Below are 15,732 nucleotides of genomic sequence, written 5' to 3'. Positions count from 1 at the left end.
TACAAACAGAACCAAAACCAAGGTGGAGAGAGTATCACTTATTTAAGTCTTTGTGTAATTTTACTCTTTATGAAAGAACTATATCAGAAAACAAATGGGAGACCACATGACATGATACTTTGTTTTGCTTCTTTTCTAGACTGGACCCAGTTCTTTTTTTTTAAAGAGTTTATTTATTTATTTGACAGACACAGTGAGAGAGGGAACACAAGCAGGGGTAGTGGGAGAGGGAGAAGCAGGTTCCTGCTGAGCAGGGAGCCCGACTCAGGGCTCAATCCCAAAACGCTGGTATCGTAACCTGAGCCAGAGGCAGATGCTTAATGACTGAGCCACTCAAGTGTCCCTGGACACAGTTCTTATAAGAATAGTCATCTGTGGTTTGAGGGATCAGGGAAGGTTTGTTTTATCTATGCAGTGGTATTGATTCTGGGCCTTGAAGGGTGTGTAGGGTTTTAGGAGGTAGAATGGAGAGATGGCAGGATAGGATGGGTAGGGAAAACAGTAGGGGCACAGGGAGAAAACACAGAGCTCTGAATTGTCTAGTAACAAAGGAGAGCCTTTATTACATCTTTCAAAAAGGAATGTCTGCTTTATTCGGTAAGCAACATTAAAGGCCTTTAAAAAATCAATTAATAATGTAATGGCCTATATTTGTTCACATGTTTGATCACCACCAGACCATGAGATCTTCAGGAATGTCCCCAAGTTCTAGCAAGACGCCTAGTACATAGGGTGATGGTGGTAAGAATGAAGAGAAAGAGTTGTGTAGGGTGTGGGTAAGATTTGGTTAACTAGTTGGATGTGGCAGTTGGAATAGGTAGGATTCTGAAGTTACTTGTTTAGATCCTGGAACAGAAAAAAGGACATTAGTGAAAAAAATCAGTGAAATCCAAATAAAGTCTGGAGATTTAGTTAATTGTAATGCACCAATATTAGTTTCCTGATTTTGAAAAATGTGCCATGGTAATGTAAGATATTAATGTCAGGTGAAACTGGTGAGGGGTATATAGGAACTCTTTCTTATCTTCTCTATAAATCTAGAATTATTCTAACATTAAAAGTTTATTAAAAATAAAAATAAAAGTTATCCTAGGGAAGGAAAGTTAGAGAAGAAGCAAAAGAGAGAGGATGAGTTCCATCTAAATATCTATTGCATTTGAGCTTCTTTGGGAAATGAAGATGGTGAAACCCAAACATTTGAGGAGTGGAGATGGGATGATGACCTAAGACTTGTAGAAGTAACAGATGAAGATTTGAACCTAGAGAATAAATATTTGAGAGGGAGAAAAGGAAAGAAGGCAGATTTCTATGTTCTATCTCTGAACCCATTTGTTAACTGCCCATGTAGAGGGGAGCAAGGAAGGAGAGAAGGAAGAACCCCTTGTACATTTATAAGTCAGATATTACTGAGTATTAGTCAAGATTCTTTGGCTGCAAGTAATGTAAACCACTTTGAAATAATTTAAGTAAGGAAGGGGAATTTACTGGAAGGATATGAAGTTGTTTCATGAGAACCAAGGCCAAGAGTGGGGCTGACTTCAGGAAAAAACTAGAACTAAAGACTAGAATACCATTAGGGCTATCCAACTATATGGCTGTTTTACTCAGTTTTTCTACTCAGTTTTTGTAGCTCACCCAAAGCTCCAAAGTGTATATGTCACACAGTTTTAGCCATGTAAACAAACCAAGTTACTCTCCTTCCGTCTTGTTTCAAATTGCAGAGAACCTGAAGGGTCTTGTTTGGATTAGGGTTTAATCCCTGGTTCAGTGGTGATGGGGTTGAGAAGCATGTAAAGGGACATATCTGCTGGAGTCTCACCTTTGTTAATTGCGGGGGTGACAGTCTCCAGGGGAAGTTTGTGTATGTTGTAGAGGGGTGGCAGACAAGGAGCTGTGGGTATTATGAGCTAACCAAACATACCAAAAAAGTGCAGTTTCCTCCTATAAACTGTGCTTTTATTATATTATAGTTGCTTCTCATCTGTATCTGTTCCTAGACTATAAGCTTTTAGGATGTTGAACATTGCCTTATTCCACAATTGTATGTCATTAGCTAACATGATGCCTTAATCATAATGTGTGCTGAATAAAAAATAATTGAATAAAGTCACTTACATGTTTAAGCTGATATTCTGAAATTATTTTGAAACCTCATAGATTCATATTCAGTTATTCAACTTGGATGACCTGGGGTAGTTATTACTTATATGCAGAAAAAAGCATTATTAATAACTGTTAGAACTAAATGGCTTTTAAAACACGTTTATTCTACAATGTTACTTAATTTCCTGAGGGTATGTATTGGTAAATATTCCAGAAGAGTAGCAGCACTTACATAACTGTCATAATTGTCCTTTCTTTTTCTTTCTTTTTTTTTTTTTTTTTTAAGATTTTAAAAATTTATTTGAGAGAGAGAGCACATGTGCATGTGAGTTTTGGGGGTGCGGTGGAGGGAGAGGGAGAGAGAGTCTCAAGCAGGCTTTTCACTGAGTACTGTCAGTCATGGGGCTCCATCTCATGACCTGAGCCAAAACCAAGAGTTGGATGCTTAATCGACTGTGCCAACCAGAGCACCCAACATTTGATATTTAAATAATTGCTGATATTACATATGTCCGATATATCCCTGAATATTCTCATAAATATTGTATTTAAAGATAGAAATCAGAGAGCCTAGGGACTCATTATTTTTTATGTTTTCCCTTGTTTTTCAGAAGAGCAATTTTCTGTACACACATAAACCTAAATCGTATTCAGAACCTTTATATATGAAACACATCATTTGAGAGCCACACCTCTTGAAGAGACAGAGCCCAGAATGTCCCCTATTCCATTTGTCCCAAGTTGTTTTTTGTTTTTTTGTTGTTTATTCTTTTTCAAGTAGGCTCCGCGCCCAGTATAGAGCGCGATATCCTTGAGCTCCTGACCCTGATATCATGATCTGAGCTGAAACCAAGAGTCAGACAGTTAGCCAGCTGAGCCACTGAGGCTCCACCTTGTACACCAGTCCTCTGGCTTTTCACCTTACCTCTTTATGGCATTTCTGAGAAGAGATAATCTGCAAACATTTCTAGGTAATTGTGTTAATATAGTTAGTCTTACTTAGAGGTTTGTCGGAGGATTATTTTTATAGTAGGATATTTGTTTCAGTATGTGCTTAATCATAACTTCCAGGTGCCAGCTTGTTTTGGAATGCAGCAAGCGATGATCGAGAGCCTGAATCTCAGCTGAGGCAAGATGATACCAAGATCTCCAGTGAGGACATGAATTTTTCTGTTGATATTAATAATGAAGTTACAAGTCCACCAGGTAGCGTGTCTTCATTGAAAGCAGTTGATATTCCCAGCTTTGAAGAAAGCAACATTGCTGTGGAAGAATTTAATCAACCACTTTCTGTATCCAAGTAAGGTGTCTTTGATTCCGCATTCATCCTCCTTTTTTTCTTTTTAGGTTCTAATATTCTTTTGGTGTTTTAACTCAGAAACTGTTTGTTTTGTAAATAGTATTTTCAGTAGTGTCTTTCCTGATATAGTTTTTACATAACTGACAATTGTGGTACTCCTAGAACTGTTCCCACATGTCAGTCATTGGTTTGTTACAGTCTAGCTGAATCAGAGCATCTGAAGAAAATTTCAGATATACATATGCTTACCTGACTGTAGAGATTCTGAAACTAGGCCCTAGGTGGAGATGGGGCCCTGAATTTTGTAAATTTTTAAAGATTCTCCAAATTGCAATTATACATATATAAGAATTTATTTCTGAGATTTACTTCAAAGTAACCCGGTGAGAAAAAAAATAGCTGGTGGGAGATGAAATGACTAGAGGTGTAATTGGAGTAAGACTGATTATAAGTAGGTAATTTTTATTTTAAAGATTTCCTCATTTATTTTAGAGCAAGAATGCGTGTGAGGAGGGTGGGGTCGGGGGAGGCTTGGGGCAGAGAGAGAGAGAGAAAGAGAACCCCAAGTTGATTCCATGCTGAGTGCAGAGTCCTACATGGGGCTCGATTCCAGGACGCTGAGATCATGACCTGAGCCAAAGTCAAGAATCGGCTGCTCAACTGACTGAGCTACCCAGGTACCCAATTTAAAAATTAGGTAATTTTTAAAACCGTGTATAATGGTTTGTTACACTGTTTTTGCCGGTGTTTGAAATTTTTCCTGAAGATTATTTATTTATTTATATTTTTTTATTTTTTAAGTTTTTTTTTTTTTTTAAGATTTTATTTATTTATTTGACAGACAGAGATCACAAGTAGGCAGAGAGGCAGAGAAAGAGGAGGAAGCAGGCTCCCTGCTGAGCAGAGAGCCTGATGCGGAGCTCGATCCCAGGACCCCGGGATCATGACCTGAGCCGAAGGCAGAGGCTTTAACCCACTGAGCCACCCAGGTGCCCCAAGGTTTTTTTTTTATTAAACAAGGATTTCAAAGTAATTTAGATCTTCAAGAAATAAGGAAAGAAATTCAAATATCTTTGAGCTTCTAATAAAAGCTGCCACAGAACTAGGCCCTAGAGATTGAGTAGTAGGTTAGAAAAAGCTGCTAACTTCATGAAATTTCCATGACTTGTTCCCATGACAAATAATAACCATATAAATAACAAATAATTTAATTTTATGTAATGACAGCTGCTCTGAAGAAAATAAACCAGGGTGATCAAATGGAGTCTAACCAGTTGGTGGCATGGGAGTGAAGGATATATTAAGTAGAGGATGGTAAAGGAAGACTTCCCTGAGCTGGTAACATTTGAGCAGTGACTAGAATGATGAGAAGGAGGCAGTTCTGAGAAAATCTGAAGAGTGTTCCTGGTAGAAGAAATGGCATGTATAGACCCTAAGTTGTGCAGAAGTGTGACAGTTCAGGAAACAATTAGGAAAGCCATTGTGGCTAGAAACAGTGACAGAGAGGGAGGCGGGGGTTGGGAGAGTGCGGGTTGGAGAGAGAGAAAGTGCTCAAGAGAGCATGCTTATAGGAGATGGGGTCAGGGATATAGGCAGAAGCCAAATTATGTGGGAGCTTTGTAGGATGTAGAAAGGAGCTTTGAATTTATTCTATGCTCATTAAATCTAGGGAGAATTTTAGACAAAAGAGTGGTGTGATCTGATTTTTCATTTTTTAAATAGCTGTTCTGTGGCAAATGAACAGAAGGAGTTTAGAGTGGAGGTAGGGAAACTGGTTAGTATAGGAAAAGCCAACCCAAGTGAGATGAAGGAGCTTGGACTTGTAGAAGTGCTAAAAGAAATCAGGTGCAGAATAAATAGAATAAATTTGAAGGTAGAGGAATGATGTAGTATAAAACACTATAGGTAACAGTTAAAAGACGTGAATTTGGTGGTGGGGTGGCATGGGCCAGACAACTGTTTTTTTTTTTTTTTTATAAAACTTGTGATAATATTTGACTCTTTTTTTTTGCCTGATACTTTATAGGTGCATTTTATTTTTATTTATTTTTTTAATGTAAAGTTTAGGTAGTTAAAATTCAATGCAATAGAAGAATTCAGTGATTCATCGCTTATATACAACACCCAGTGCTCATCACAGCAAGTGTCCTCCTTAATACGCATCACCCATCTAGCCTATCCCCCACCTACACACCTCCATCAGCCCTCACTTTGTTCTCTGTTGTTAAGAGTCTCTTAGGGCTCATTTCCCTCTCTCCTTTTTTCTTTTTATCCTTCCCATATATTCATCTGCTTTCTTTCTTTCTTTCTTTCTTTTTTTAAGATTTTATTTATTTGACAGAGACACAGCGAGAGAGGGAACAGAAGCAAGAGTAAGTGGAGAGGGAGAAGCAGGCTTCCTGCTGAGCAGGGAGCGCAATGCAGGGCTCGATCCTAGGACCCTGGGATCATAACCCAAGCTGAAGGCAGCCGCCTAAAGACTGAGCCACACAGGTGCCCCTCATCTGTTTTCTTTCTTAAATCCCACATATGAGTAAGATCATATAGTATTTGTCTTTCTCTGGCTGAATTATTTCACGTACCATAATACACTCTAGATCCATCTATGTCACTGCAAATGGCAAGATTTCATTCTTTTTGATGGCTGAATAATGTGTGTTTGTGTGTGTGTACCACATTTTTATCCATTCATCAGTCAATCTCTGTAGTTTGGCTGTTGTTGATAATGCTGCCGTAAACATTGGGGTGCATATACCCCTTCAAATCTGTATTTTTTTATCCTTTGGGTGAATACCTGGTAATGTTATTTCTTGATCATAGGGTAGTTCTATTTTTTTTTTAAAGATTTTATTTGTTTATTTGACAGACAGAGATCACAAGTAGGCAGAGGGTCAGGCAGAGTGAGAGAGGGAAGCAGGTTCCACAGGACTCTGAGATTATGACCTGAGCCAAAGGCAGAGGCTTAACCCACTGAGCCACCCAGGCGCCCCAGGGTAGTTCTGTTTTTAACATTTTGAAGAGCCTTCATACTGTTCTCCAGAGGGGTGGCACCAGTTTGCATTCCCACCAACAGTGCAAGAGGGTTCCCCTTTCTCCACATCCTTGCCAACACCTATTATTTCTTGTGTTATTAATTTTAGCCATTCTGACAGGTGTGAGGTGGTATCCTGGTTTTGATTTGTCTTTCCCCGATGATGGGTATTATTATCGAGCATCCTTTCATGTGTTTTAGCCATCTGGATGTCTTTTTTGGAAAAGTGTCTGTTCATATCTTCTGTCCATTTCTTAACTTGGTTATTTTGTTTTTTGGGTGTTGAGTTTGATAAATTCTTTGTATATTTTGGATGCTAACCTTTATCTGATATGTCATCTGCAAATATCTTCTCCCATTCCATAGGCTGCCTTTTAGTTTCGTTGATTGTTTCCTTTGCTGTGCAGAAGCTATTTATCTTGATGAACTCTGAATGGTTCATTTTTGCTTTTATTTCCTTGCCTGTGGTGATGTGTCTAGGAAGAAGTTGCTATGGCCGAGGTCAAAAAAGTTTTTGCCTGTGTTCTCTAGGATTTTGATCGCTTCCTGTCTTAGATTTAGGTCTTTCATTCATCTTGAATTTCTTTTTGTGTCTGGTGTAAGAAAGTGGTCCAATTTCATTCTTCTGCATGTTGCCATCCAGTTTTCCCAATACCATTTGTTGAAGAGACTGTCTTTTCCATCTATGATAGTCTTTCCTGCTTTCTCAAAGATTAGTTTACTATATAGTTGTGGGTCCATTTCTGGGCTCTCTATTCTGTTCCATTGATATATGTGTCTGTTTTTGTGCCAGTACTATGCTGTCTTGATGACTGCTGCTAGCTTGAAATCCAAAATCACGATGCCTCCAGTTTTGTTTTTCTTTTTCAGAATTTCTTTGGCTATTCAGGATCTGTTGTAGTTCCATACAGATTTTAGGGTTATTTGGTCTAGCTCTGTGAGAATTACTGGTGGTATTTTGACAGGGATCGCATTAAATGTGTAGATTGCTCTGAGTAGTATGGACATTTTAACAATGTTTGTTCTCCCAATCCATGAGCATGAACTACTTTTCTATTTCTTTGTGCCTCTAATATTTGTCATTTTTAATTATTCTGTTTACCATAGTGATTAAAACAATTAACATGTTCCTTCAGAAAACTAGAAACATTTATCCCCTTTGCTCAGTATAGTATATGTTTTAATCATATAATTCTCATAGTATGTACCACAATGTATTAAAAAAGTTATGTAAATATGTCTCCCCCATTAAATTGGATTCCTATAGGACAGGGATCTTATTCGTTTCTGTATCTTTAGAATGCGACCCAGTGTAGGGTCTCATGTTACCTATTTCATATGAGTTCAATGCAAGGAAGAGCAATTTAAGGTGAGCCCCAGGATAAGTCCATATTTTATTTGGAATAATTTTAGAAACTGAGAAAGAGTGCCTGGCTGGCTCGGTCAGAAGAACATGTTACTGTTGATCTTGGAGTTGTGAATTTGAGCCCCACACTGAGTGTAGAGATTACTTAAATAAATTTTTAAAAATTTAAAAAATAGTAGAGAACAAAGAGGAACTAACTATGGTTATTCTTATTTATCCTTCTTGACTTCTGTAGACTTCTTTCTAGAATTATGGGGGTTTCCCCTGAAATAGTTTCTAAGTGAGAACTTAAACATCTCCAGTCCATTGTGGTTTTTAATTGAGAAACCTGAGTTAATTGGTAGAATGTAGTTGATTGCTTTTTCGGGGCACCTAGCTCTATTGATCCCAACACATAACTAGTTGTAAATCTGATCTTCAGCATAATGTACTGATTTGGACTAAATACCGTCTTCATTGTTGTCTACAGTGTTTTTAGTGCTTCTATAGGATTCTTCCCAAATATGTGATTTTTAAAAATTAATATATAATGTATTATTTGCCCAGGGGTACAGGTCTGTGAATTATTAGGTTACACATTTCACAGCACTCACCATAGCACATACACTCCCCAATGTCCGGCAAGCTAGGCACCCGCGCATCTGACAATGTGATCTGACTCATGCTGTGCCTCCCACTGCTGAGTGTTTATACATGGCACCTAGCCACCTGGGTTCCCTGTCTCCCTTGGATAGTCTTCCTGAATCTTCTTTCTGATGTTAAAGCAGTCTGTGAGGAATAAATTCATTTGCCTCAAAGCATAATTGGTAACTGAAAGCTTTTTCCCAGTGAAGAGCAGTGGTATGTGGTATTTATAGAGACTTGAATTTGAAAAAAATCCTATTTTTCTTTGGAAGTCATACTTTGGACCTACCTACTAATACTTGTAATATTAGAATCATCTTTTAAAATTTTATTTTAGGGGACGCCTGGGTGGCTCAGTTGGTTAAGCAGCTGCCTTCGGCTCAGGTCATGATCCCAGCGTCCTGGGATCGAGTCCCACATCGGGCTCTCTGCTCAGCAGGGAGCCTGCTTCTCCCTCTGACTCTGCCTGCCACTCTGTCTGCCTGTGCTTGCTCTCGCTCTCTCTCTCTCTGACAAATAAATAAATAAAATCTTTAAAAAAAAAATAAAATAAAATAAAATTTTATTTTAGGGTGCCTGGCCGGCTCATTTAGTATAGCATGTGACTCTTGATCTTTTGTAAGTTGTAAGTTCAAGCCCCACATTGGATGTAGAGATTACTTAAGAATAAGATCTTTAGGGTACCTTGGTGGCTCAGTAGGTTAAGCCTCTGCCTTCAGCTCAGGTCATGATCTCAGGATCCTGAGATTGAGCCCTGCATCAGGCTCTCTGCTCAGCAGGGAGCCTGCTTCCCCCTCATTCTCTGCCTGCTGCTCTGCCTACTTGTGATCTCTCTGTCAAATAAATAAATAAAATATTTAAAAAATAAAAAAATTTTAAAAAATCTTTTAAAAAGATATAAATAAAATGAGATTTTGTTTTAACCTTGAATGTTTTGAGGTTAAAATCTTTAATGTTTTGGTTCTTTTATTTTTCTTTTATTTTGCTTACTAGGTTAAGCACCAAAACAGATATTTTAAAATTCTTGAAAATGAGGGCGCCTGGGTGGCTCAGTGGGTTAAAGCCTCTGCCTTCGGCTCGGGTCATGATCCCAGGGTCCTGGGATCGAGCCCCGCGTCGGGCTCTCTGCTCGGCAGGGGGCCTGCTTCCTACTTCTCTCTCTCTGCCTGCCTCTCAGCCTGCTTGTGATCTCTGCCTGTCAAATGAATAAATAAAATCTTTAAAAAAAAAAAAAAATTCTTGAAAATGTAGTATAGCTGAAGGGTTATGATTAAAATGATGAGTTCTGGTGCCAGATTGCCTGGATTTGAATCACAGCACTGTGACCATAGGCAGGTTTCATAATTTATGGATGACTTGGTTTTCTCATGTATAAATGGAGACAATAAAAGCACCTATCTCAGGATTATTGTAAGGGTTAAATAAGTTAATATATGTAAAGCACTTAGTACATAATTACTTTCACGTTTTAGCTAAAGATGATGGAGTAAGGCAAACTCAGTAACTGACCCGCACTCCTTAAAAACAAAGTGCTTTGCAAATGTTTCGTTGATAAAAATCCTGCTCAGTACAAGTAATTTCCCAAAAAGCCATAAAATCTCTATTAAAACCCAGATTTCTTCTTCTCCATTTGAGAGTTTTGGTGTTTTCATTAAAGTGAAATTAGTTAACATGGTTGAAGATAAAGGTTCAGTTTGATGTTTGGAGAACAAGGGGAAAGAGATGGGGAACAAGGGGAAAGCAACAAGAGATGAAGAGAACTAACAATAATTATGATTCACCCAGAACTGATTAACCCACTACGTGTGTCTGATACTATGCTAGGAATTTTGTATCTCCTTTAATTCTATCACATTTTTTTCAACCCAGGGAAGTGGATATCATTTTTCCCTTTTCGTGGCTGAGGAAATTAAGGCCCAAAGAGATTACAAAATTTGGCCAAAACATGATGAGCACACAGATAACTGTATTATAAATGAGAATATATGTGATATAAGAGAAAATACTTGGGATGCCTGGGTGGTTCAGTAACAGGTCTGCTTCAGCTCAGGTCATGATCTCAGGGTCCTGGGATCAGGTCTTGCATCGGGCTCACTTTCGGTGGGGAGCCTGCTTCTCCCTCTTACTCTGCTTTTCCCCCTGCTTGTGCTCTGTCTCCCTGTCAAATAAATAAATAAAATCTTAAAAAAGAAGTTTTAATCTTGGTTATACCTGAAACTGATTAACATTGTAGGTCAACTATACTAAATACATATATATATATTTAAGATTTAATTCTTGGTATTTAATTAAGTATACCAAATTTGGATACTAGAGGAAATTATACATTTGGATACTAGAGGAAATTATACAATATAATTTCACTGAAGTTCTTTCGAGTTTAGGATAAATTTACTGGGGTCCTTACTGGTTTAAGTGCAGTTTCATTTTAAGGAAGGGATGAACTGGGTGTCTTGGAGAGCTCCTTTCTGATTTTAAGAACAGTATGTCTTTATGTCTGAGATATTAAATGGTGATTATAATAATCTCTATCTATTTATAAATTTATTGTTTGTTAAAATATTTGTGCGTTATATTTTTGTTGTTTTTCCTTCTTCAGGATCTCAGACCTTTTTTTTTTTTTTTTTAAAGATTTTACGTATTTATTAGAGAGAGCACAGATGGGGCAGAGGGAGAAGCAGGCCCCCCCTCCGAGCCCGGAATCTGATGTGGGGCTCAGTCCCAGGATCCTAGGATCACAGCCTGAGCTGAAGGCAGATGCTTAACCAACTGAGCTATCTAGGCACTCCAATCTCAAACTTCTTAATCACATTTTATTTGAGAAAAAGAAAGTAAATGTAGAATTACATCTTGCTTTAAGCATTTTTATTTTTAAATTTTAGGTTTACAGAGAAGTTAGGAAAATAGTAGAGCTCACCCAGGTTTCCCTAATGTTAACACCTTATATAACCATAGTAAAATTATCTAACCCAGGAAATGAACATTGTTACATTAGTATACTAAACTGCAAATTCTGGTTGTACCAGTTTCTCCAATAATGTACTCTTTTGTTCCAGAAACCAATATAGGATTTCACGTTGGTTTATTAGTTTTGTCTTATTAGTCCAAATCCATGACAGAGCCTCATTATTTTCTTGTCTTTCATGACTTTTACACTTTTGATGAGTCAGTTATTTTGTAGAATATCCCTTAATTTTGGTTTGTCTGCTACTTTCTCATGATTAAATTGAAGTTTTGCGTTTTGGCAAGATTACCACAAAGAGGTGTTACTGCCCTGCCCTATCAGTGGGTTACATGATGTCACATTATTAACTTTGAACACTCAGTTAACGTGACATCTGCTTGTTTTTGTCACTATAAAGTTAAAAATTTTCCCTTTGTAGCTGAATAAATACCTTGAGGCAGATACTTGAGACTCTATAAATATTCTTTTTGAACTTTCTCCCTTTGACTTAAGCATCCGTCTATAGATATACCTGTCACGGTTATTACCATAGTTTGACTACTGATGATTTTGTATTTTCCTTATTCCTTCCACATTTGTAAGTCATATTTTTTCTGTAAGGGAAAGCTGTTTTCCTTCTCTGCTTATGTATTCATTTATTTATGTCTGTGTAGACTCCCAGACATTTCTTTTATTCTATGAATTATAGTTCAAATTATTTTTTATTTTATTTGCTTAAATTGTTTCAATTTTTTGTCTTTGGGAGCTCTTTTAGATTGGCTTCTGTTTCTTTTAGAAAAGCCCTCATCCTTTTTTCAAGCACGTTCTTGGTTTTTGGCACCACAAGATGTTCCAGGCTCATCTTGTATTTTCCAATCCTGGAATCAACTGCAGAAACCCGGAGCAATGGTATCAGAGAATGTATTTGGAAACCAAGATCTGAGCCGTAGGTGTAGCATTGCTACTTCGTATCTGTGCTCCTAGGTCCTCTTAGGATACGCAGGCACATACCCTTATTTATGTCTATACTTCTCTGTCTATATTTCAAAATCCTTGACCTCATACCAATCCTCCGGTTCCAATCCAACACCTCCCTTTTTCTTATTTATACCTTCTTTCCCCAACAGGGAGAAACCTGGCTTTCATGTACACTATAGTTAATTATTTGTTCTAGTGTACACATCGAGTAATTTCAGAATTGCTTAGGATTCTAAAATGGATTTACCTAGAGTATGTGTGTTTGTTTACAGTTCTTTTTATCTTTAGCCTTACAGAATCCAATGAAAATACCTTTTTCCATGGTTATTTAGGTAGGTTATTTTCTTTCATGTTGCCTTGTGTGGTTATATTATTTGTTTGTAATACCATTAGGTTGATTTGTTATTATTTGTATTCCACTTGAGGGTTGCTTCAAATTCTGGTTGACTTTATTTGTTCTTTAGGTATCTGAAACATGACTGTGGCTTTAACAGACCTAATTAGATAGAAAAGGTATATACTCAAAGAAAGTTACTCCATTCTCATTCCTACCACCCTGTTCCCAAATCCCCTCTTTTCCTATCCCTTTTCCCACCCATCTCCTTTAGATAACCAGTGTCTTTAGTTACTGGATTGCCTTTCTTGTATTTCTTTTACACAGATGAGTAAACATGTCTCTATTTTCTTACGACATTTCTTTCTTATATGAAGTGTAGAAAGGTAGCATGCTATAGGTATTTTTTTGAACATTTCTCTTTTCCCTTAACAATATGTACTGGAAATACTCCAGATCAGTGCTAGAGATCTTTCCTTATATAGCTATATAGTATTCCACTATGTGGATGTGCCATAGTTTAGCAAATGCTCTCCTACTTATGAGTATTTAGACTGTTCCCAGGGGACACCTGGGTGGCTCAGTCAGTTAAGCATCTGCCTTCAGCTCAGGTCATGATCCCAGGGTCCTGGGATCGAGCGCCATATTGGGCTCCCTGCTCAGTGGGAAGTCTGCTTCTTTCTCTCACTCCCTCCTAACCCTGTTCTTGCCATCTCTTTCTTTCTCAAATAAATAAATAAAATCTTTTAAAAAAACAAACTATTTTTTTCATGTTTAGTATAACTTTGAGCGGTTAGCTAACCTCTCTGTGCCTCATGACCTCATCTGTCAAATAGGCACAATATGTAGTATCTTACAGGTCTTTTTGGTAAGGATTTTGTAAGAGTATGCACTTAAAACAATGCCTAGCCTGTAATAAGCTTTCTGCTAGCTAATATTTATTATTACCTTTCTCTACAATAGCCACATTATTGTTCTTGTAAGAAATGTCTTTTAATATTGCTTTTCATAGTAAATTTAGAAATATGTATTTATATGCTAAGTTTAAAAGTAATAAATGCTTATTGTATTAAATTTGAAAAATAAATAAAAGCATAAAGAAGGAAAGAAATATTACCAAATATATAATGTGATTATAAATGGCAGCTTATGAACTCTTATTTGCCAGGAAGCTTTTTTTTTTTTAAGATTTTATTTATCCACTTGGCAGAGAACAAGCACGAGAATACAAGCAAGGGGAGCAACAGGAAGAAGGGAAAGGGAGAGACAGGCTCCTTAGCAGGGAGCCTGATGTCAGGCTCGATCCCAGGATGCTGGGATCATGACCTGAGCTAAATGCAAAAGCTTAACCAACTGAGCCAATCCAGCACCCCTTGCCAGGGATCTTAACTATATTTTAAAACTTAAAGTAAACAAAAAATATATTTAAAAATTTTTATACTGAAATCAACGGGTTGTTTGCCAGGTCTCAAAAAAAAAGTTGTCTGACTATAAATAACATGACTTGAAAAGGTGTTATGATCTGGTTTATGTGCAGCCTATCAAAATGAGAGCTGAAAATACAAACCAAAATGCTGTTGAATCTTATCCCTTTATTTCAAAGTTACTACACTTTGAATAAATGTATCTTGAAAGTATCTTGATAACTAACAATTATTTATATCCTTCCAAGCAGCTCTTCTCCAGGTGTGAGAAAAGAACCTGATGTGCCTGTGTTCTTTCCGAATTCCATGCTGGCAGAAAATGTAAGCATGTGCTTACAGAGTGGACCAACAGAGGGTGCCAGTAACCACTCTGTAACATCAGGGGAACCAAAAATTGAGCAAGTAATGCAACCCTTGCCTCATCAACCTACAGATAATCAGAAAATATACCAGGATTTATTGGTAAGAAACAGTAATACATTTCATCTTTTCTGAGATGATTACTTTTGGGTAGACTAGTTAAGCCTCTCCTTTCTTTAAACTGATTGGGACCTTGATATAAAAAGATTTTCTCTAAATTAATGACACATAATTATTTCTTTTAGCTCTTCGTGATTATGATAACCTAAATTCAGTAAATTTGTATAAGCATCCCAGTCATCGGGGGTTAGATAGCCGGGGAAAATCATAAAACAAAACAACAACAACAACAAAAACAGAGTAAAGTTAGTACTAGAAAAAATAAGGAAAAATTTGCAGGAAGTTGGAAAGTAGGAGAATATCTATGGTAATATTGCATTCAGGTTAAGAGATTCTTATTGAATACTTAGTCTAAGAAAGTGAACTAAGTAAAAAGTAAAGTAAGTGAACTAAGTAAAAAGGAGTGTCTGGGGGGCTCAGTCCGTTAAGTTCAACTTGGTTTCAGCTCCATTCATGATCTCATGGGTCATGAGATTGAGCCCTGCAGTAGGCTCTGCACTCAGTTAGGAGTCTGCTTGAGGATTCACTCGCTTTGCCTCCCTCCCAACACCCCCTTTTCTTTCTCTTTCTCAAGTAAAATCTTATTTTTTAAAAAAGTGAATAATATAAAGATAAGTATGATAGTCTCTGCTCTTGAGAAGCAAGGGGAAATAACACATGGATACCAGTAGCAAACAATTATAGGACAGGCTGAGAAGTGCTGTAAACAAGGCAACGTGGAATAAAAAGGATAATTCTGGTTGGAGGAAATGGTCATCTAGTCATCTTGGAAAAATTAGAATGTAAACTAAGACTTGAAGCTTAAATGACCCTGGCTGTCACTTCCATCCGAAGTGTAGACTAAGGAACATTCGATTTCTCCATACTTCGTAGGGCTCTAAGTATTCATCAGTGAACACATACTTGCTGTTTGCCTGCTGGGTCTTTTACTGGTGCTAGCAGCTGTGTGCTCAGGGAATGAAATGCGCTCTAATATCAGGAAGGCAGAGGTAGTATCATAGGTCATTCACATTCTGAGGGAGAAAAGAGAGAAACCAAATTCTGAAAGGAATCTGAAGATCTAATATATAACTCTGAAACATTACCATTTTTCAAATGAAAGCGTGATTTAAAACTTTTGTTTATAGTTCCTATAAACCCTTGAAAAC

The 15,732-nt window shown here is 37.4% G+C and overlaps 1 protein-coding gene across 3 annotated transcripts in view; it reads left to right on the top strand.

The window, feature by feature from the left end:
* Window positions 1-15,732, top strand: part of STIL (STIL centriolar assembly protein) — a 73,063-nt gene that overhangs the window by 39,351 nt on the left and 17,980 nt on the right. For all 3 annotated transcript variants that reach the window (XM_045064484.1, XM_004740364.3, XM_004740363.3), the window contains exons 14-15: window positions 3,175-3,403; window positions 14,356-14,566. In XM_045064484.1, the coding sequence (XP_044920419.1) occupies window positions 3,175-3,403; window positions 14,356-14,566 (440 nt within the window). The remainder of the gene's footprint in view (window positions 1-3,174; window positions 3,404-14,355; window positions 14,567-15,732) is intronic.

The sequence above is a fragment of the Mustela putorius genome, unplaced genomic scaffold (genome assembly GCF_011764305.1).
Source record: "Mustela putorius furo isolate JIRA1106 unplaced genomic scaffold, ASM1176430v1.1 tig00003853_pilon_pilon_pilon, whole genome shotgun sequence".
Lineage (NCBI taxonomy): Eukaryota > Metazoa > Chordata > Mammalia > Carnivora > Mustelidae > Mustela > Mustela putorius.
Note: the sequence above shows the minus strand (reverse complement) of the source record. Positions and strands in the feature narration are given on the sequence as shown.